We start from the raw sequence: 20,967 nt of genomic DNA, 5'->3' as shown, positions 1-20,967 counted from the left end.
AGATAGTCACCACAGGTTTGGTTCAATTCATATCTGATTCATCATTAAAGTTTTTCTGTTGAAATAATTTTAATTTGGGGTATTTTAAACTGATGAAAATTCTATAAATGATTGTAGATGGCAAACAAACTCAAACCATAATCTTAAACCTTAGATATAAAAAGTTAAACCAACAACTGAACAACAAATTAAATCTAACTCTCTTTAATATTTTAATATATGTTTGTTCTTTTAACTTTTCTTTCACAACATCATGAATGCTTTGGATTTAAATTAACTGTTTTTGGGTGGTAAACTGAATCAATAAAATTTTATAATCGTTTAATGAAAATACCATATAGATATACACATCACCTGTAATCTTGTACACGATGAAAACAAGGACTATGATGAGTAGAACAAAAAAAAAAAACACGGAAACTTTGATGTAATAATCATTGTTCTCTTCGGGACTTGTACAGATTAAATAATCTGGAAAGACAAGACATCCATCAATCCAAAGTTGTGTATCTGTATAGATGTATAACAGTTATTACATCCACACTACCACACAAAAAATGCTTTTCTATTTGTCTGCTGGTCTACTTCTTTGCCAAGGATTTATAATGAAAACATGAAGCATGTAGATTTCTTAGCTTTAAAGTTATTACTTTCCCAAGATCTGGTCCTGAACACACACACTAAATCCATTATTTTGGGCTTCACTCTTACCTCTGTTACTCTTGATCACTTTTTGGTCCAGTTTGATGATGATGTCTTCTTTGACAGCAGAAAGCTGAAACACACAGTCATACCTTGACCATTCCTCAGGTGTGACTGAAGAAAATTTTAGGACGACATTCATTTGGAACGTCCTGTCCTGATTAGGGTATATCTGTTCACGGTCCGTGAATTGATAAAGTTTTTTTCCATCTTTCCTCCAGAACATAACGGCTCGGGCAGGATAGAAACCTGTAGCGTGGCAGCTGACTGGAGAGGAGGGAGTCTTCTGGAGGAGAGACACTGAAGGCCAGTCTAAAGAGACCAAAATAAGGCATTATACCTTAATAGAGAACAGCTTTGTGTTTTGCATATATATTCCTTTATTCCTTTCATTTGAAATGAAATGAATAACCCCTGTAGATATTGTTTCCCCAAAACAGTGTTATGTGATGGAAACCCACCTGTTCGTTGTAGAAAATATTTTCCATAGTCCAGATACTGTTTCAGCCATTTAGAACACACATTTGTGAGGTAATGGTTAATATCTGCTATTCTAATTTGCTGATTGTCTAACTTGTGTTTGACAATGCTAGCACAAGGAGTTGAAATGAGCCATGTCTGTGTCTCCTGGTTAAATTCCATAAGGTCTTCTCCATCATAACCATATCGATCAAAACTTTTGACCTCTTCAGTCTCATTGTCCCATTCACAGCCATACATTCTCTGAAGGGTGTGAACACCTGAGGGACAGAAGGAAGAAAGAAAGAAAGAAAGAAGATATCAAAGCAAGCTTGTTCTGCTTGGGCAAAGCAAAGGCTTCTGAACATTTTATCTTTACAACAGTACCTTCAGTTTGGCTGCAACTCCTTCTCAATACACTTAATGTGTCTTTAAAAAAACGTTTACTATGAAGACACTCTTGAGTGTACAAGTCGTTGTGTTCTTGATTGCTTTGCATGAAATCTTTAAGCCAGTTTGGTTTTGGTTCTGCTTTGTTGAGGTTGGTGTTGCAGTGCACCAGCTCAGTTTCATCAGCCCACAGGACACCCACAAAGTCTTGGACTCCAGATGATTCACTGAAAATTAACTTCAGGGAGTGTTTCGCTGCATGGAATAAATAAATAACAAAAATAACAAAAATATAGATTTGAGATTGTTGTATATATTTATTTACATTTTGCTAAAGAACAAGACTGCAATATTTTTCCCGTTTTAAGAATAGTATTTATTTTCAATATCTGAAAGTAGTTTCAATATATTTCCTCGTTCAAGAAATCATACACACACACACACACACACACACACACACACATAAACATTCTGCTAGACAAAAGAAAGAATGTCTCCCGTTCTTGTCTGATCTCATCTCGAAGTGGCATTAGTCACTTTTTGCTGTGCTCATATGCCGTTATTTTTGTGCCACTATTCATTTGCACGCAAATGCAAAAACTGAGCGAGAGGGGCTGCTATTGTGTGTGTGTGTGTGTATGGATAATAGCAAACACTAAAATACACTTTTTTGCACGCAGCAGTGAATTTTGTTCACTCAAATTTAGCTTTTCTTCGCTCAAAATAAATTTCTCCTCAAAATTCAACAAAAATTGTTTTACGTGCGCTAAGAATAGTGGCAAAAAATAACGCCATATGCTCAGTGAAAGTAAATGCATAAAGCGTCAGTTTTGCTTTATTGTCATTGCATAAGTGTTTTTAATTCTATGAAATAAGAAACATTTGTGTATGCCGTATTTTTAAATTTTGTAGTTTACGCGGACGATTTTTGTAATTACAACTAATGAAAGTGAAAGTAGTTAGCTGCGTAAAACTCAGTTTCAATTTTAAGAGACAGTTGTAAAAAAATACATAAAATGCGAGCTTACCTGGAGATACTACATGACTTAAGAGGGAGAACGCCGCAATAAAGTGAATATTCATCTCTGCAGTTTCTCGGTGACTTCCAATGCTGATATCTGTTTATCTCGGAAGTCGGTGCACTTTTCAGAACTTCTCTTAATACTAGTCATGTGACGTTCTGTATCGAGGCTTCAAAGCTTGTGGGGGCGTTTGAGGGGGCGTTTCCGCGATGCGCGTAACGAGGCTTGCTTCATTTATGGGAGGAGCTGAAAATGATGACGTCCGAAGCCTAGCTGCCCGACTGTACCACGTGACTGGTTCAGGAAGTGGTTCGAACTTTGCCGCGAGCTGTGACAGATATAAACCCCTCAGACTTCATTCAAAATGTGGGTGTTTGATGGAGAGTTGCGGTTCGTGAGTTTGGAGACAGTTTGGAGGTTTAGGAGAGTGAGGAGAGAAAGTCAGGAGAGAATGGAGCCAGCTAAGAAGAGGAGGATGTCCTCCCCTGTGTGGGAACATTTTGATCTTATATCTCCCAACAAGGTATGTAAATTTCTACAGAATGTAACCGAGGACAAGGGATGAGTAAACGGGGCAAAGAAATAAATTGATCATTTATTTATTACATGAGTTAGACATACTAATTCCCAGTCATTTCCAGACAGGACTTACAACGCATCCTGCTGATATCCCAGCTGCACATGAGACTTACCACACAAACTGTGCGAAAATAACAACACTGCAACCCGTCACACCCCGCTTAGCGACACTGCAATCGTGGCACTCACTAAAAAAGTCCAATGACACATTAAAAATAAGCACATGCAATAGCAAATGATCCAAACAAAAATGGCAAAAGTCTCTTACCGACAGTATACCCACTCGCACCCGAGTGAATTAATTGCCTCTGGTTTTTTCCACAGAAGAGCACTGACTTCACCCCACACACCCACTACCTTTTCACAGCTCTTCAGCCAATCACCTGTCAGAGAGCAACAAACTGCCAGGTGACACTTGTTACAAGAAGATGTATTTTCATAATACTGATGGTGCAATACAATTTATGTTAAGCTGTCTTTACTTTTGTACAAGGTGAAGTGTTTGCTATGTGCCAGGGAGCTGGGATATAACAACAACACCTCATCCATGCTTAGGCACTACAGAGCTTTGCATGAGAATAAGGGGAACACCGATTGTGGAGCAAGACCAGGTGAGCCATCAAATGCCATGATAATACAGCATGCAGTAATGTTACTAAATGATATAACAATATTATACAGCTGTTATAAGTTACGTGTGTGATATTTATATTTGTGCTTTGTTTTTATTATCTTTCCTCAGGAGAACAATCTCAAATAGATGAAGACCTGGTTAGCATGGTGATCGAGGACTCCCAGCCATTTAGCATTGTGGAGGACAAAGGATTTAAAAGATTTGTTAAATCATTAAATCCTAGCTATGTTCTCCCCACTAAAAAGGTCATAAAAGCAGTGAAAATTTAGTTTTTACAGAATAAAATGTTAACAGGCTACACTACACACTGCTTCACAGTCACGTCGTACTTTTAAACAACATGTGTTTTCTTTCCTTTAGGCCCTGAAAGTCATGGTGGAGGCCAGGTACCAGGAGATGAAGGAGAAAGCTAAGGCCAGCATTGAGAAAGCAGCAGCTGTCAGTCTGACATCAGATATGTGGACCTCCATCAACACAGAGGCCTATCTTGCAGTCACCTGCCATTTTGTTGATGAGTCCAGCACATTAAACACCGTTGTTTTAGGAGTGCAATATTTTCCTAATGCACACACTGCAGAAAATATTGCACAAGTGAAAGGCTCACTCATGACAGACTGGGCAATTACTGACAAAGGGGGCTTGTGCAAGGGAGCTAGGACTCAAACATGCCATATGCATAGCTCACACCCTGAACTTAGTGGTGAAGAAGGCCCTTGACCAGACCCCTGAGGTCTCTGACATCCGAGTCAAGTCCAGGAAGATCGTGGGATATTTCAGGAGCAGTACCACTGCAAAGGTAAGTTCTTAAGTGGCTTAATTACAGTTTCTTTAATGCTACTTAAGTGTATTGTTCTGCTCCCTTGACAATCTAATGTATGCTTTTTTTTAATTGTATTTTGTAAGGAGAGGCTTTCAGTGGTGAAGGAGCAACTAAGGAAGCCTCAACTCAAACTAATACAGGAGGTGGAAACCCGCTGGAACAGCACTTATAATATGCTGCAAAGACTGTTCGAGCAAAGGGAGCCAGTGGGTGCTGCTTTGGTAAGTCTCACAACAGACATCCCACCTGTTTCATCTGAGGAATTTGGTATAATTTCAGAGTGTGTGGTTGTCCTAGCACCATTTAACGATGCAACCACTGAGCTCTCTCAGGAAAAAAGGGTGGTGGAGGCCCTCATTACAGAAGCACATTCTGCTTTCAGTCTTTTTTCTGCTTCGCTAGCTCTTGCAGGGCTGAGTTTTCTGAACCTTGGGTCCAGCAGTGTCGCAAGGAACATAATGCTCATGGTTTGTATTTCATCCAGCTTCTCTCTCAATAGCATCCTCAGCTTCTGAGCCAGAGAAGACCCAATGGATGGTGATTTTTCCATTTGTTCATTGAGGCAATGATCCAGCATAGTGAGCAAAGGGTCCTCTTCCTCCGCACCACCACCACAGCCATCAACGTCACAAACTGTTGAGGCTGTTTCCCACGGTACTACTGTTATTGCATTTGAGTTGCATTTATATAAACTGATCGTTGGGTCAGCCAAGAGGACTGAAGGACCATGACAAAATGGAAAAAAAAATATTGTTATTGTTATTTTAAAACTTGTCACACTTCTGTAAACAATTGTATCTACAGCAGTCACGTTGTTTATGTGAGTAACTGAGTCTGAAGACACTGGATAGGACTTTAGGACTTTTACTGTGAAAGAAAGGAACAGGAAAAGGCTGTTTTCACACATACAGTACAATGGGTCCGGGCAGCGAGAACAAACAACATCCAATTATTCCAACAATAATTACAGGATAGATTACAGGATGAGGATAAGATGGCTGTATTTTTTTTGCTTCTTTTTTTGTTCTGTATCATCTGCAGGTAAGAAATCCTTTTGAATCTTTGAGCTCTAACAGCTGCCTCGTCTGACCGAGACCAAGGCATTAACTTTCGTTTTAAACTTTAGATTTGACAACTGCGGATAAAAACCGCATCAAAACGAATATTTGTGTGATAACGGAAACTACAGCTATGTTTGATTATCGTAGCTGGAAGCAAAGAGTTTAGTATATAACATGTTTCAATTCAATTCAATCTTTATTCACAGACTTTAGGTCCACAGTCAAAAAAAAGAGAGAAAAAAGACAAAACACAACATATAACACCTTAATAAAAAAAAAACCCTGCAGAGGGTCCCGGTGATGTGGAAGACATCATGCCTCGTCCCTGTACCAAAGACGCCTCGTCCCAGTGGCCCCCAGGATTACAGGCCCGTGGCACTGACCTCCCACATCATGAAGACCCTGGAAAGGCTCATCCTGGACCAGCTGCGACCCATAGTAAGACCACATCTGGATCCCCTTCAGTTCGCTTATCAGCCTCGTCTCGGAACAGAGGACGCCATCATCTACCTGCTCAATCGTGTCTACACCCATCTGGACCAGCCGGCGAGCACTGTGAGGGTCATGTTTTTTGACTTTTCCAGTGCTTTCAACACCATCAGGCCGACCCTCCTGGGTGATAAGTTAGCAGCGATGCAGGTGGATGCTTCTCTGGTGTCCTGGATTGTTGATTACCTGACAGGAAGACCACAATATGTACGTCTCCCACAGTGTGTGTCTGACAAGGTGATTAGCAACACAGGGGCACCACAGGGGACTGTCCTCTCCCCCTTCCTCTTCACCCTCTACACCACAGACTTCAGCCACTGCACAGAGACCTGCCATCTTCAGAAGTTTTCTGATGACTCTGCGGTGGTTGGATGCATCAGCAGGGATGATGAGACAGAGTACCGGGCTGTGGTCGACTCCTTTGTCACGTGGTGTGAGCAGAATCATCTGCAGCTCAACGTGGCAAAGACCAAGGAACTGATCGTGGACTTCAGGAAGACCAGGAAACACTTGACCCCTGTTTCAATCCAGGGGGTCAGTGTTGACATTGTGGAGGACTATAAATACCTTGGAGTACACATTGACAATAAACTGGACTGGGCTAAAAACACCACAGCACTTTACAGGAAGGGCCAGAGTCGTCTCTATTTTTTGAGGCGACTGAGGTCCTTCAACATCTGCCAGAAAATGCTGAGGATTTTCTATGAGTCTGTGGTGGCCAGTGCGATCCTCTATGCTGTTGCATGCTGGGGGAGCAGGCTGAGGGTCGCAGATGCCAACAGACTTAATAAACTGATCCGTAAGGCCAGCAATGTTGTGGGGATGGAGCTGGACTCCCTCAAGGTGGTGTCGGAGAGGCGGATGCTGTCCAAGATAAAGGCAATGTTGGATAACACCTCCCACCCACTCCATGATATGTTGGTCAGCCACAGGAGCTCGTTCAGTGAGAGACTGAGATTACCGAAAAGCACCACTGAACGACACAGGAAATCATTCCTGCCTGTGGCCATCTCCCTGTACAACGCATCCACTTAACACACTGTTTGCTACTACAACTACACATGTTTCTTTTCCAAATATTTATTTATAAGTGACTTATGTATGTATGTATGTATATATATGTATATATTGTACTATTCTTAGTTAGCGTATTGTCTGTCTTGTCTTAATGTTGGTTTAAAATGGAGCACTGTAACAAAAAATAATTTCCCCCAGGGATCAATAAAGTATTCTGATTCTGATTCTGATTCTGATTCTGACTAGAGGGCAGTATATAGCGGTGTGCAATACTCTTTAAACAAAGCCACTTTAAGTGGAAGTGAGCAAAAGCTGAATTTTCGTGAAGTAGTATTTTCCTGCACATATACAGACACTGATGTAAGCTCTATGTCATCATCATCATTTATTTGATCAGTAATAAAGTGACCGAGGTCACGTATATCACGTACCATAACATATTCGCCTTGTTAAATGAATAGATTTGGGGGGGGGGGGTTACCCCTGGTTTTATTTTCTTTAATGTAAAACTATAAATATTGTTTATTCCACAGTGAAACACTCACTGGAGTATCTCCTCACTGCATCATCTGGAGTCCCAAACATCCCACAGTTTATGGGTGCTATGATGCTTGACGGCATTCAGATGGGTTACTGTGACAGCATCACCAAGAGAGTGGAACCAAGACAGGACTGGGTGAAGGAGATATTAAAAAAAACGACTCTTGGCTGTTGGAGATGTACACTCGACAGTGCTTTGTGATTCAACCAAATACCTTTGGAAATCATATTTTAAGTTTGAAGGAGCAGTTCCAACAGAGTGAAGGTGCAGTATACACACACACACACACGCACACACACACACACACACACACACACGCACACACACACACACACACACAGTGTCAGATGATTATAAGTTATGGGCTATACCAAATCAATTAAGCCAGGAAAAAAAAGAAAATTGGTATAAAATTAGTTTAAGATTCTTAAAATATTAAATTTGTTTGTTAATTGAGATCAGGAAACATAAACCTTACTAGCGTGAGCATCTCTTTAAAAAAAGGTAAGTAGATGATAAAGCAATATATTTATAATATGGTTCTTAGTTTTTGTCTTGCATGAAAAAAAAATTGAAAAAGTTTAGACACACCTTGTCATTTAATGGTCTTTCTTTATTTTCATGACTATTTACATTGTAGATTCTCAGACAAAGCATCAAAACTATGAATGAACACACAGGGAATTATGTTGTAAAGAAAAAAAAAAGCATGAAATAACTCAAAACAAGTTTAATATTTTAGATTCTTCAGCATAGCCACCCTCTGCTTTGCACACTGGTATTCAGTCGATGACCTTCATGAGGTAGTCACCTGAAATGGTTTTCCAACAGTCTTGAAGGAGTTCCCAGAGATGCTGAGCACTTGTTGGATCAAGGGCGGGAACCCGTAATGAATTCCGCCCTGGCAGAGAGGAGACGGAGAAAAATAAATAAATAACACATGGGACATGACAAAAATGATTTTACTACATATTCTTTTTATCTCCTTCGTGGCTTTCTGTATATTTAGTTCATCATTTGTGTCTCACAAGTCATCATTGTTGTACCGGTAGTTAGTATTTAGTTTGTTGAGTGGTTGCTTTAGTTTATTAGAAGTTTATAAGTCTTTTTTGTGGATTTATTATATTAATCTGAGTTTCAGTTATGGTTAGTTATGTATAGGTTGCTCCTTCTTAGTTCACTTTTGTATCTCAGCCTCGTCTGCATTTCTCCTTCCATGTTCCTTCCAGCCCTTCTGTCCTCTATGTCAGTTAAACCCATTTCCCATAAAGTTGTGGATTCCTGTTTTATTTTCGTAACTGTTGTTCTCACTGTCTTGTGTTATATTTACATCCTCTGCCTCATAATTGAAACTTTCCAGCCCTGCATTCCAACTGTGCTCTTCTCTCATTATCCTGTGAGTGATTTCAAGCTGCACTTTGAGTTCATGTTGTGTCTCCCAAGTCTTGCTTTTGGGTTCACATCCCACCTGCCATGCATAAAATCCATGACATAGTGCATTCATTACAATGTGCAATATTAAAATAATATATTGCAGAATGTTTTTTTTCTTTGTTTCTTACGGCGCCCCGCAGGGGACATGGGAGAAAAAAAAATTAAGACGGACTTTTGCGAGATCTCGCAAAACTATCTCGGGATCTCGCAAAAGTTTTGCGAGATCTCGCAAAACAAACTCGGGATCTCGCAAAACAAACTCGGGATCTCGCAAAACTTTTGCGAGATCTCGCAAAACAAACTCGGGATCTCGCAAAACTTTTGCGAGATCTCGCAAAAGTTTTAGCCGCATTCTTCCCGTTAGCTTCGAGCTAACGGGAGGTCGAGACCTACTACAGCCGGGAGGAACACCGCTTTTCCGGCACATCGTGCCTCGACCTCCCGGTCGGCTTCGAGCCGGCGTCCGAAGAATGTGGCTAAAAGTTTTGCGAGATCTCGCAAAAGTTTTGCGAGATCCCGAGTTTGTTTTGCGAGATCTCGCAAAAGTCCGTCTTAATTTTTTTTTCTCCCATGTCCCCTGCGGGGCTCCGTAGTTTCTCTGTTCAGGTGTTCACATTTTACAGATGAGAGAAGGCTGTGAATGGGATGAAAAAACTGGAGAGGAGACTGGATTTTTGCAGTACGGTTATAACGGAGAAGACTTTGTTAAGTTTGATCTGAAGACACTGACATGGATCGCACTGAAACCAGAAGCTGCCATTACTAAACAGAGATGGGATGCTGACAGTGTTAGAACAAATGTCAACAAAAACCTTTTCATTAACATTTATCCAAAGTGGATAAAGAAGGTTTTGTCCTATGGAAAAGGCTCCCAGCAGGAAACAGGTAGGGTCACAACACCTGATCTGTAGTAGTAGCAGTAGTGTTTATTTTGTTTATTTTGTGTTGCATAGTCTTCCAAAAAAGCAATTGTATGGCACAACATTTTGGCTTATTTTGTATTTATTGTAATCATTGTAATCAAGACGGTAACTCTGAAAGAGGCTTGATCCACACAGGTCTGCTACTATCTGTTATTGATCATTTCAGTTTAAAATTTCTGTCAATAAGATTTTCAGGCACAAAGAATGAAAAATAAAAGAATAATAGGGATGGTGCTGGCAGAAAAATTATTAAGTACTCATTGAGATGAAGAGGTCTTTAACTAAGAGAGGATTTTTTACAAAAAACAATACAAAAATGTAAACAGGTAGCTAATGTAAGGGCACATTATACAATTATTAAGAAAACCGTGTGCAAGGGTAGTTGCAGATAATATAACATTCTAAAATATTGTAATGAAATCAGTTTCATAATCTTTATAGCTTATCCCATTTAAAGGTCATTTAAAGTATTTTCCCAAGTTTAGCTGTACCGCTTGTTCATACTAACGTTAAAATGTACTGTGATGTGTCTTCAGATCCTAGTTATCTCTCTACAGAAAACTGGACCAGCTCCCATTCAAAAATCCTAGGACTATTAACACAATAGTCTAAGGAGCTTGGAAAGAAAAAAAAGCATCTGGTGTTCTTTGAGTTGCTTGAAGACGTTTCACCTCTCATCCGAGAAGCTTCTACAGTCCTAGGGTCAAATGGTGGAGAGTCCCAGATTTAAGCCCCATGGGAGTGTCCCTCCAAGAGGGACAATTGATCCCCTATTGATCGTCTACCTAATCACACGAGCCAAGTTGTGAAAACAGGTGTGGGTCACAATCAGTCAAGGTTTCGGGTGAGCTCATCGTGAAACCTAGCCCCAATCTATTTGTGATTTCCTGAGGTCAGATGGCCCGGGATGTGAGTGGGCGTGGAAGGGATCTCAAAACTGGATTATAGATGGCAGACAGTTGGTGTCGTAAACCAACTGTTTTTTTTTTTTTTTGTTTTTTTTTTTTTACTTGAATGGATTAAAAAAAATGCTTTTTAATTGTTTGGATTAAAAAACAAAAAGCAAAAAAGTTTTTCTGCAAAAAGTCATTTCAAATAAGCTATTTAAAAAACACCTTCTATGCGTTCGTTTAACTAGAGATTTGGACACTGTTTTCTGGGTCCTGTGTTCGTACATGTACATCTACATGTAAATACATGTAAAAGTATCCACAGTGTATATCAGAGTGAAAAAGAGAAACACAAAGTTGCACTTTTAAGATCTTGACTGTCTACCTGAAATAAAAGAGAAAAAAATTCAGGTGTTACTGTGCATATTGCATGACATGCAAAGTTTCTGTTATACATATTAAATAAGTAGAAGTGTCTAATATGTACAATACCAAAGAAATAATATAACTGAACCTTGTACTGCTGCTGCTGATTGATCAGCTTAGCTCCTTTGATTCTTTCACCTCTTTCCTCTTTTTGTAAACAGCAAATCCAACAGCAAAAAAGATGAGGACAACTATTACAACCACTGTGGCAATGATGGGAATCGTCCAGTCAGAGGGATTCTCTGCTCAGTAAAAACAGACAAACAAGATTAAATCTGCAGATGAAGCAGGTTAGAATAGAAGTATTCATACGTAATCTATGAATCACTGGTGGGTAAACGGCTTAATCTCTATGTCAGACTCTAGTGATGTAATTTCTAAACTTCCATTTATTTAAATTTCCCTTGAAGAGTAGCTGCAAAACTGATCATTTGGCCAGTTTCAAGTGTTTTGAATCTGATAGATTTTAGTTTGTTAATGTAAATGAAGAGTCATTGTTACATAGATGATACAAATCTATTAGTTAAACTCCCAGCATAGTTTAAAAACATAGAAGCTTGCATTTCTCAGGATTATCTTCTCCTAAATTCAGACAAAACTGAGGTTATTACATTTGGTCCTAAAACTCTTCTAACCAGATCTCCAGTTTGGATGGCATTGCTGAAAAATCTCTGAGTCAAATGAGTCATTTTTGTTTTATTTTGTGTGTGTGTGTGTTTGTGTGTTTGTGTAATATTGCTAAAATAAGAAACATCTCTCTTATTGATGCTAAAAAACTAGTTCATAAATTAAAAGATTAGGCCTGGTTCTTGGAATTTATTATTATCATTGTCTTCTAAATATTTCCCATCTCCAAAATGCTACAGCAAGAATACTGACAGGGATGAGAAAGTTAAATCCATAGCCAAATTTAAGAATTGTTCTCCTGAAGAGCCGGGCCCCATCTAATCTTAAAGAACTCACAGTAAATTGCAATTATTAATTTTTATCCCAGTAACAGTAATCACCAGGGTGAAGGATTTAAATTTGAAATCTGGAGTGTAAAATTAACCTCTCCAGAATACCAAATGACAGTTTCATAACTGTGGCAGTATCCAGTCTTACTCCAGTTTGTCCAGATCACTACTTTGTCCAGTTTAGTTACAATGTCCTTGTCTCGCTTCGTCTTCACATCAAAGAGCTGAAACACACACTCGTATCTGCTCCAGTCTTCTGGTCCGACTGATGAAACATTCAGATCAACACTCAACTGGAAAGTTCCATCATTGTTGGAGAGGATCTCTCCAGGATCCACACCTTCATGAAGCTCCTCTCCATCTTTCCTCCAGAACATCACAGCTCTTTGAGGATAGAAACCTGTAGCGTGGCAGCTGACTGGAGAGGAGGGAGTCTTTTGGAGGAGAGACACTGAAGGAAGAACTGCAGAGAGAAAGGAAAAAGCGACAAATGTTAGATTCTGATTTGTACTCTATCTTAGAAAAAAAGAGAGCCATATTACTTTTCTCTCTTACTACAGCAGATTATTTGATTATACCTCCTGTCTCCAGAAAGCTCCTCCCATAGTGCAAATGTCTTTTTAAAAACTCAGGGCATTGATTACTGAAAAAGTTATTATTACGTTCTAATCGGGCATGTTCCATATTCCATTTCAGTTTGGTGGTCACAGCCTGTGGTTTTGGAGTGATCCATGTCAGTGTCTGTAAGTCAAATGCTATAAAGTCTTCTCCATCATAACCATACTGATTGTAACCGTTAACCTCTCCAGTCTCATCATCCCATTCACAGCCACTCATCCTTTGCAAAATATGAACACCTGAAAAAAGAAATACAGTCACAATAACTCCAACAAGTCAATGAGATGTCAGCAGAGGCCATAGCTGCTATCATATCTTCAGACACAAAAATAGAGGTTCTACACCCACTGTTACAGGCTCAAAACCCCTCTGGATTCTTTTATTTTAGCAGTGTGGTGGGTTAAATAAATTAAACTGAACATAACACTGCTATGCCCTCTAAATTACTGTTTTACCTGATCCAAATATCTTAGTGGATGCTGATGTGTTTGCTATTTTAAAACCAACAATGATAATAAACATTTCAGCAGTAACAAGTGAAACAAATCCATACCTTCAGTTTGATTTAAACGTTGCTTCAAAGTCTTAATAGTTTCCTTGAAGAAGTGATGACTAGATGAACATTCTGAAATATAGTTCTCTCGATGCCAGGGATCATCCTCAAAGAATCTGATCCAGTCTTTCTTGACTTCCTCTCCTCTTCTACTATTCCAGTCACCAAAACGAACTTCATCAATAAATCCAACAGCCACAAATTCTGGAATGCTCTGGGCTCCAGGGTTTTCAGTGAGGAAAAACTTCAATGAATGTTTTACTGTAAAATTGATCAGACTTCAAATTAGATGACAGTGGTGTTATATATTTTCTTTCATCATTTAAAAAGATTAAATATAAAATTATTTCAGGTTCAGCATTATCTTGAAAAAATACTGACCAAGTTTAATAAAAAAAATTGAGAAGCCACAAAATTAATTTTCCAGTAACCAAAAATTGTCTGTACTCCTAAGATGAAAGAGGCCTCCAAACATGCAATTCCAGTAAACCAGATGATCACAGCAGCATTCTCAAATCCACATCTGCAGCCCAGTAAGAATCACTAACTAACCTGACATGGCTCCTACATTTCCTGCTACCACCAGGGATAGCCTTTAACAATTAAAAATATTAAAATGAAGCTTATGCCTAAGAACGATCTGTATTGACTCATCTGCCTGCTTTACCAGGTGTTTAGCGGCTTGTCTATTCTTTAGTTCCATCGTAAGTGTAAGATAAAAAGACAAAAGAGATGGTTGCATCTTTAAGTGGATGGTTGCATTTTTAAATTAATTCTTTGCAAGTGAAAAAATAGATAAATAAAGCACAGTGAGCGCTAGCAGGACAATGTTACTGCGGTTAACTTGACATTGTACAGTTCCTATTAAGAGTTCAGTTCTTATGGGTAAGAAGTGTCCAGAGTCTAGAAGAACATGACAAAATAAAAAAGCATTTGATTTAGTTGTGTGGGCTTTGTCTTCTAATTAAGAGATTTGGTTTTAGCAAAAGGTTTGTATACTGTGTCCCACCCCTGTACTCCACTTACAGCACCACACAGCGGGAGCGGGCGGCAGTGTCTCGCAGCCAGCGGGAAGAACTTATGGACTAGATCGAGCGCTGGATGCAGAGGATCAAGGATCTGGCAGCTCTGATCCTGTCCCGGCCGACACCGCCACCACCCATACCAGCGTTCCCCGGCGGCATAGGAGTGGGGGAGGTCCAGACTGTTCCGGCGCCCATGCCAGCCTCCAGGGTGCAACCAGCCAGGACGCAGCCTGCCGCTGCATCCATTCCCACTCCTAGGTGGGAGCATTTGGTTCCCCCAGAGGCCCACGCAACTTGCCAGCTGGAGGTGGAGGAGGAGACGGACGAGTGGTGGTCCTGCATGCCGGCCGCCTGTTAGCCCCAGCTCACAACCACCCTCACTGCTGCTTCCCACATGGGTGGCCTCTGGATCAGCTCTGGGGTTCCCGCTGGTTATGCGGCGGCCCCCGGAACCACCTCGTCACTGACGCTGCTGGATGCGCAGGTGGCAGCCAGAGTGGACACCCCCCTGTCACTGGGCCAGGGGCTGGGGCGCCAGTGGTCCAACCGATTCCCTCTACTGCTCGATTGGGGAGGGGTAACTTCACCCGGATGGCTCACCGGCCTCATTCGGACAATGGAGGTATGTGGCGGGGCTTGGTATGCTGCAGGTGTGATGGATGCACCTGCGCGGCATCTGCAATCATGCCTCGCCTGCTTCAAAGCCAGATGTGATTTGGCATAGGTAGATCGCAGCAAAAGTTTTCTGGCACAACTTCACCTGCTTCCAAGGTGCATGGAGAGGATGAAAGAATTCACAAAGCAGGAATTCCAGCAACACTTGAGGGAAGATGAACAACTTTAATAATTGACCAACGCGTTTCGGCTTGTGGCCTTCATCAGGGTTATCCTGATGAAGGCCACAAGCCGAAATGAATTAAAGAAGCCATTAAATAATTAATTGTTTCTTTACTTAATAAAAAATTGAAATAAGCACGGCAGACCGGTCCACATTGTGATGCTTTTCACCATCTTCTTTGTTAACTACGGTTGCTGCTTTCACACACTCACACCGCTGCAGCTTTTCAGCTCAGCTGAACACTCTGAAGCCGATGAGCCATAACTGCAGATGCCGCGCGGGTGCAGCACAGTCGCAGGCTATGCCCTGCCACAATTTTTAAAAATTATTTATTATAAACATGTATTGTTTTATTTATTATTAAACTAAAAAATATTAAATATATGTATGTATTTGCATTTATTCAATTTATGTTGAGTTGGACACATTTGGGAAATATGTCTACAGAAGCAAGAAAGGGTTTGGGAGTCTGCTAGAAATTGATTACAAATCAGAAAAAAAACATTCTGTTGCAACTAAAATCTTTAATGAGCTGCAAGCAGTAAAATAATGTTTTTATAAAAAATGTTTGATTTAAACAAAAACAGATTGTCATGAATCATTGTGGCAGGCAGGAATTGGACCCAAAATGCAGGCTCATAGACACAGAGATAAACTCAAAACCACAGCTTTATTTGCTGGCCGGGAAAAGCAAACTAAACTGGAAAATGACACCCTAAACTCACAGGGAGATCCACACAGCATGAGGGACAGCACGACACTGACTCAGAGAAACACAGGGTTTAAATACACTGGGAAGTAACGAGGGAAATGAGACACAGAAGGAGGGCACAGCTGGGAGAAATCAGGACTGACGAGACAAGCAAAGCAGGACGCACTCACATAAGACACGGACCTTCAAGGTAAAACAGGAAGTATGACACAGAGACGCGAACTTGACACGGTGGAGACAGCAACTAAGAAACACAGCCATAAACCATAAGGCAGAGGACTCTAAGAACCGAAAGACATAGAGGGAAACTCAAACATGCAGACACAGACTTACACAGAACAGAGGGGACACAGAGAAACATGAAGGGCAAGGGATCGAAACTAGAAACCATAGAATAACTCACACAAGTACAATAATACAAAAATCACAAAGAACTAAACATGCTGGGCAGGAGACCCAGGACCCTGACACAGATGGCATTGCTCAAGAAATACCATTTCGAAATGGTAGTTCACCACAGAGTGACTGTAGGTAACTTAGTTTTATGCTCTGGGCCACTGTTTGTCCCAACTCAGGTTCTTCCTCCAGTCACTGTAAAGTAACCACACAATTGAAAATACAATCTTTAAATGTCTTGTGAAGAAAAGAAAATCTGGAGCTTATCTTCCACTTCTTAAATGTGTATTTTTCTGAGCTCAAATTTTATCTTTACTACAGTCTCAGTGCTTCCAGCGGATCTAAAACACTGACACTTGATATACTCAGTCTTTTTATTTTTCTTACAAATTCAACTGTTGTTTTTTTGTTTTTCTGTAAAGCCTTCACTGTAGTTTCACTTCATCTATGTATCACTGTCCTTGTTTGCGCTTCCTCTTTTTTTTTTCCATATTGCTTTTCTTGCTTCTCGTTTCCCTAATTTGTATCGTCTCCTCTATCCTCCTGCCTGCGACACTTAGAAAGATAAGAAAGACAAGACAGGAGAGGAAGACGAGAGCTTAGATTTAAAAATAAAGACTGCTAAGTGGTGTTTGATTAAGTGCAGATTTAAAGCTTTCGTGTAAGTTGTCATGTTTTTGAATCAGATATTGGGTATGTACTCGCAGCATTATGTTTTGGGGTTTTTTCATATTGTGAAACCTGCTGCTAAACAAACTAAGGAACACTAAGTGCTTTTCACAAGTTGAATGAAATCCTCTGCAGGTTATTGCAGGATAAACAGTTTAGTTTGCTGTACCGTGATGGCTTTAAAGTAAATAACAAGTAAAGAAGTGTGTGACTGGTGCACAGTGGTTGTGCTTTCATGGTCAGAGTCAGGTTACATCAGGTGTAGCAGAGAGACTCATGAGATTCATGTGATTTGATGATGCTGAGATCCACTGACTGAATTCCACCTTGTGCTTTGCATAAAAATAGAAATGTCCTCCAAAGAGCTACTTTTTACTTTCTTACTTTGAGTACATTTGAGAGCCTGTACGTTTTTTACCTTTACTTAAGTAAAGAAGTTGAATCAGTAATTTTACTGGAGTATTTTTAACAGTAGTATTTGTACTTCTATTTAAGAACAGAATGTCTGTACTTTTGCCAACTCTGGTTATTTAAGATGATTAAATGTTCTGCTTCATTATGTCTGTGAAGGTTCTCTGTTTGTCTGTGGTATTAAAATGTATAGGTGGTCAAATTGTGCTGAGTTGTGAATAGCTCACTTGTACAGTTCTTTTTCTAACTGGGTTTTTCTTTCCAATTTAAAGATACTATTTGTACCTTAAGATGTCATTAATCGATATGTTGAATGGCGTTGTGGCACATTCGTGTGTGGACCCAGTTACCTTCTGAATCATTAACTGCAAAATTGAAACATTTGGACAAGATTCTTTAAGTCCATAATAAATAGTTTTACCATTGCAAAACATTTTGGAGACAGATGAAGACAAATGAAAAGGTATGGGAAGGACCGAAAATGATCTATGGAGAATTAAGGGCGTCAGTAAATGAAAAATGAAAGAAAAAAAAAACAGTTCCTCTTTCTGAATCACAAAAATATTGAAAAAACAAATGAGCCTAAGTCTTTATACAACTCAATTCTTTAACAGGATAAATCTGATATTAAACTTTTTTACTGTGCAATTTTGATGCTGTAGGTTATATTGCAAGCCCTTTGCACTATATATCACTGAGAGCAGAAAATGAAATCCCATTAAACACAACCTATGAAAAAAGAATTTGTTTATATCTTGTTTTATGTAATAAAAATGGAAATCAGTTAAGTTTATAGGGTTCAGGCTAACTAACTAAAGGTACAAATAGGTGCTGAAGGTCAAATGGGATACTGTTACAGCTGAAGATGAACGTTTTTGCTTACCTGCAAATAAATCACGACAGAAGAGAAGCAACAAAACAAACTTCATTTTTTTTTCCTTTTCCTTAGAGATGCAGACTAAATACATAAATATGGTGGACTTGGCTTAAAAGTATGAAACAAGACTTCAAATATTTGTCCTTTACTCCTGGTGGCTTTAGAGTTTAGTTCTCCTCAGTGTTCCATCCCCTTGAGTCAGTCCTCCTGTATTAAAGTTCCTTCACCACATGTCTGTGTTTTCCCCATTAAGTGTTCTCACTTCCTGTTGTTTTGAGATTCAGTGTTCCTTGTGCTTTGCTTTTAATTTTGTTTCCCTTATGTCATCTTCTTATGTGGTGAATCATGCACATTCACTGTCTTCCTCATCCAGCACACAAACTGAACCACCATGGTTTATTTACCATGGTTTATTTATTTATTTATTTGTCTGCAGACAAATTCAAGTAAATAAAAAACTGATTCTCTCCAAGAACTATTTCTTTCCCATCACTACATACATATGAAAAAACATGACCAGGAATCCTGGAATCCAAGGAGTGTTTGCTCTAACATTTTTCTTTTTGTGATATTTTTTGTTAAATTGCACTTCACAGACCACAAACACAGAAACTCAGACACTCTTCCTGATAAACTCATGAGATGATTATGGAGTAGGTAAATATAAAAGAAAAAATTTTTTGCAGCCTGATGCTAGAAATGTTTAAATTCTTTTTTTTTTTTTTTAGTCATTAGTCAACACAAAACACAACTGTCTTCTGCTAATAAGGTTTTGCTGACAACTGACCGGGACTTTGAACCACTCTGAAAAACTTGCAGCCTAAACCCTATGAAGGATTATTGCGGCCACATTAAGGAAAAAATATATTATTTCTCATTTTGAGATCAAAATTAATTTTATTTTGAGAAAAAAAAAACTTCAGAATGTCAAATTGCCATTGGCTGTTTACCTCATAAATAGATTAATGATTTAATCTATTCTAGTGACTATAGGTAATTAATTACCAATGGAAACTGTTAAAGTAAAACTATATTTAATCACTTTAATCATTATTTGTGGTGCAAATAAACACGTTTTTGATGACACTCACAACCGTTTGTTTATAATTCATCCAATAATGTAAGCATTGTTTAACCCTCCTGTTATGGGTCTCATTATTAACTCTATTACTAACTATTTAAATCAATGTTTGATGTAATGGTGTTCTTTAACTCTCATAGATCTTCGTTTAATGAGGATAATTGACTTGTTTTTCATTAAAAAATGCATTTTGAATCTTTTTAAAATTATTTATTATCATCATTATTATTATTATTTTACTTGTTCAGACAGAACAGACATGACTGGGGGATAGAGCAGAGACTGAGAGCATCAGCCACTGACAGGGAGTGTGGTGGGTGGAGATAGGCCCCTACACCTGGGGGGCCTGACATGTTCCCAGAGAGGTGGAGTCTAAGGCTACGTCCACACGTACACGGGTATTTTTGAAAACGGAGATTTTTAAAATCTTAGGATGCAAGTACAGCCCAGCCCATGCAGCAGTATATTAATTACTAACCTCGTATTGTGGATGGATTAGCTCAGTTGTTCTCCTGACTGAAGTTTGGTCTGTTTACAGCATCCTGACATGCAATTGCATTTGTCCCTAACCATCGGGAACCCTTACGTTAACGTTTATCGATTGGAAAAAAGTTAGCGTTCATCCATCCGCAGCTATGTATCTAGCCACCACATCGTTATATACCAGCTAGCTCAACTTCAGTAACCCTACAAATGTCACTACTTTTTAGTTTTCTGTCTTATTTTATGTCGGAAGTGATAGCAGAGCTATACGTTTTAATTTTTCAGAAATCCCTCAGTCAGAACATGGTATATTATGTTTGGGTGGAAACTAGCAAGCTAACTCCTGGCTAACTTCTAACTCTGTTAAATTTCATAAATTCTGTTTTGGTGGATGCCTGGATGCTAAGCTCAATTGTTACACCTGGTAGAGGAGCCACACTTGTCATTTTATTAGAGATGAAAGAATTCAGACAGTTTGTAACGCTCAGTGATGCTGCAGTGTTCGTTCGTGGGACAAGAAGCGGAGTTTGGGCCCGGAAATGGCTAATGGCGTCAGACTTAAAGACTGGATACACCCAGGTCCAGGTACCGTCACCCCCAGACGGGATTTAAAATGTTTTTTAATGTACGTTGGAAAGACCCACATATAAAACACAATAGTTTTACATGACATTGATTATTTTAAATTTTTATTTTGTAATTTCTTGTTTTTAATTTTGGGGGGGAATTAAGTATCAGAAATACAAGAGCGGGACCACGCATCCAAACACGCTGTTAGAGTGAATTGTTAAATGTTGTCATTTTTATGCTTGCCAACTCTGATGAAAGGAATTCCACTGTCCCCCTCCCCAGATTCTCAAGGTTCTGGGTGGGGGGCTGTAATGTTTTATGGCAGATACATCCTATCTGGAAGATCTGTTTCTTGTGATGTTGCTCCTGCTTTTATGACCCTTTGGTCAGC

At 39.4% G+C, this 20,967-nt stretch overlaps 1 protein-coding gene across 1 annotated transcript; it reads right to left on the bottom strand.

The window, feature by feature from the left end:
• Positions 1-6: 6 nt before the first annotated feature.
• On the bottom strand, positions 7-18,671 carry LOC147303079 (uncharacterized). Its single transcript, XM_086281194.1, has 9 exons — positions 18,449-18,671; positions 13,515-13,775; positions 12,922-13,200; positions 12,492-12,806; positions 11,504-11,629; positions 1,549-1,806; positions 1,164-1,442; positions 712-1,014; positions 7-471 (listed from the first exon to the last, which is right to left on the bottom strand). Exons 1-9 carry the CDS (start codon positions 18,531-18,533, stop codon positions 269-271), a joined length of 2,109 nt encoding a protein of 702 aa, XP_086137320.1. The 5' UTR covers positions 18,534-18,671; the 3' UTR covers positions 7-268.
• Positions 18,672-20,967: the final 2,296 nt, after the last annotated feature.

Source organism: Aulonocara sp. 'chitande type north' Nkhata Bay, linkage group LG22, assembly GCF_057382095.1.
Source record: "Aulonocara sp. 'chitande type north' Nkhata Bay isolate Kocher_YH1m ecotype deep benthic linkage group LG22, A_spYH_male_GT1.1, whole genome shotgun sequence".
In the NCBI taxonomy this organism is placed as follows: domain Eukaryota; kingdom Metazoa; phylum Chordata; class Actinopteri; order Cichliformes; family Cichlidae; genus Aulonocara; species Aulonocara sp. 'chitande type north' Nkhata Bay.
The sequence above is the reverse complement of the archived record's forward strand: the minus strand, read 5'-3'. Positions and strand labels throughout refer to the sequence as shown.

Bases quoted from the DNA above. Each gene is read 5' to 3' on its own strand.
- LOC147303079 (XM_086281194.1), bottom strand. From the start codon at position 18,533: ATGTATTTAGTCTGCATCTCTAAGGAAAAGGAAAAAAAAATGAAGTTT. The intron at 11,630-12,491 runs GTAAGACTGGAT...TTTACTGAGCAG, and splicing joins AGTGATCTGGACAAACTGGA to AGAATCCCTCTGACTGGACG. The intron at 1,807-11,503 runs GCTGATCAATCA...TATTCCATGCAG, and splicing joins GAAAGAATCAAAGGAGCTAA to CGAAACACTCCCTGAAGTTA.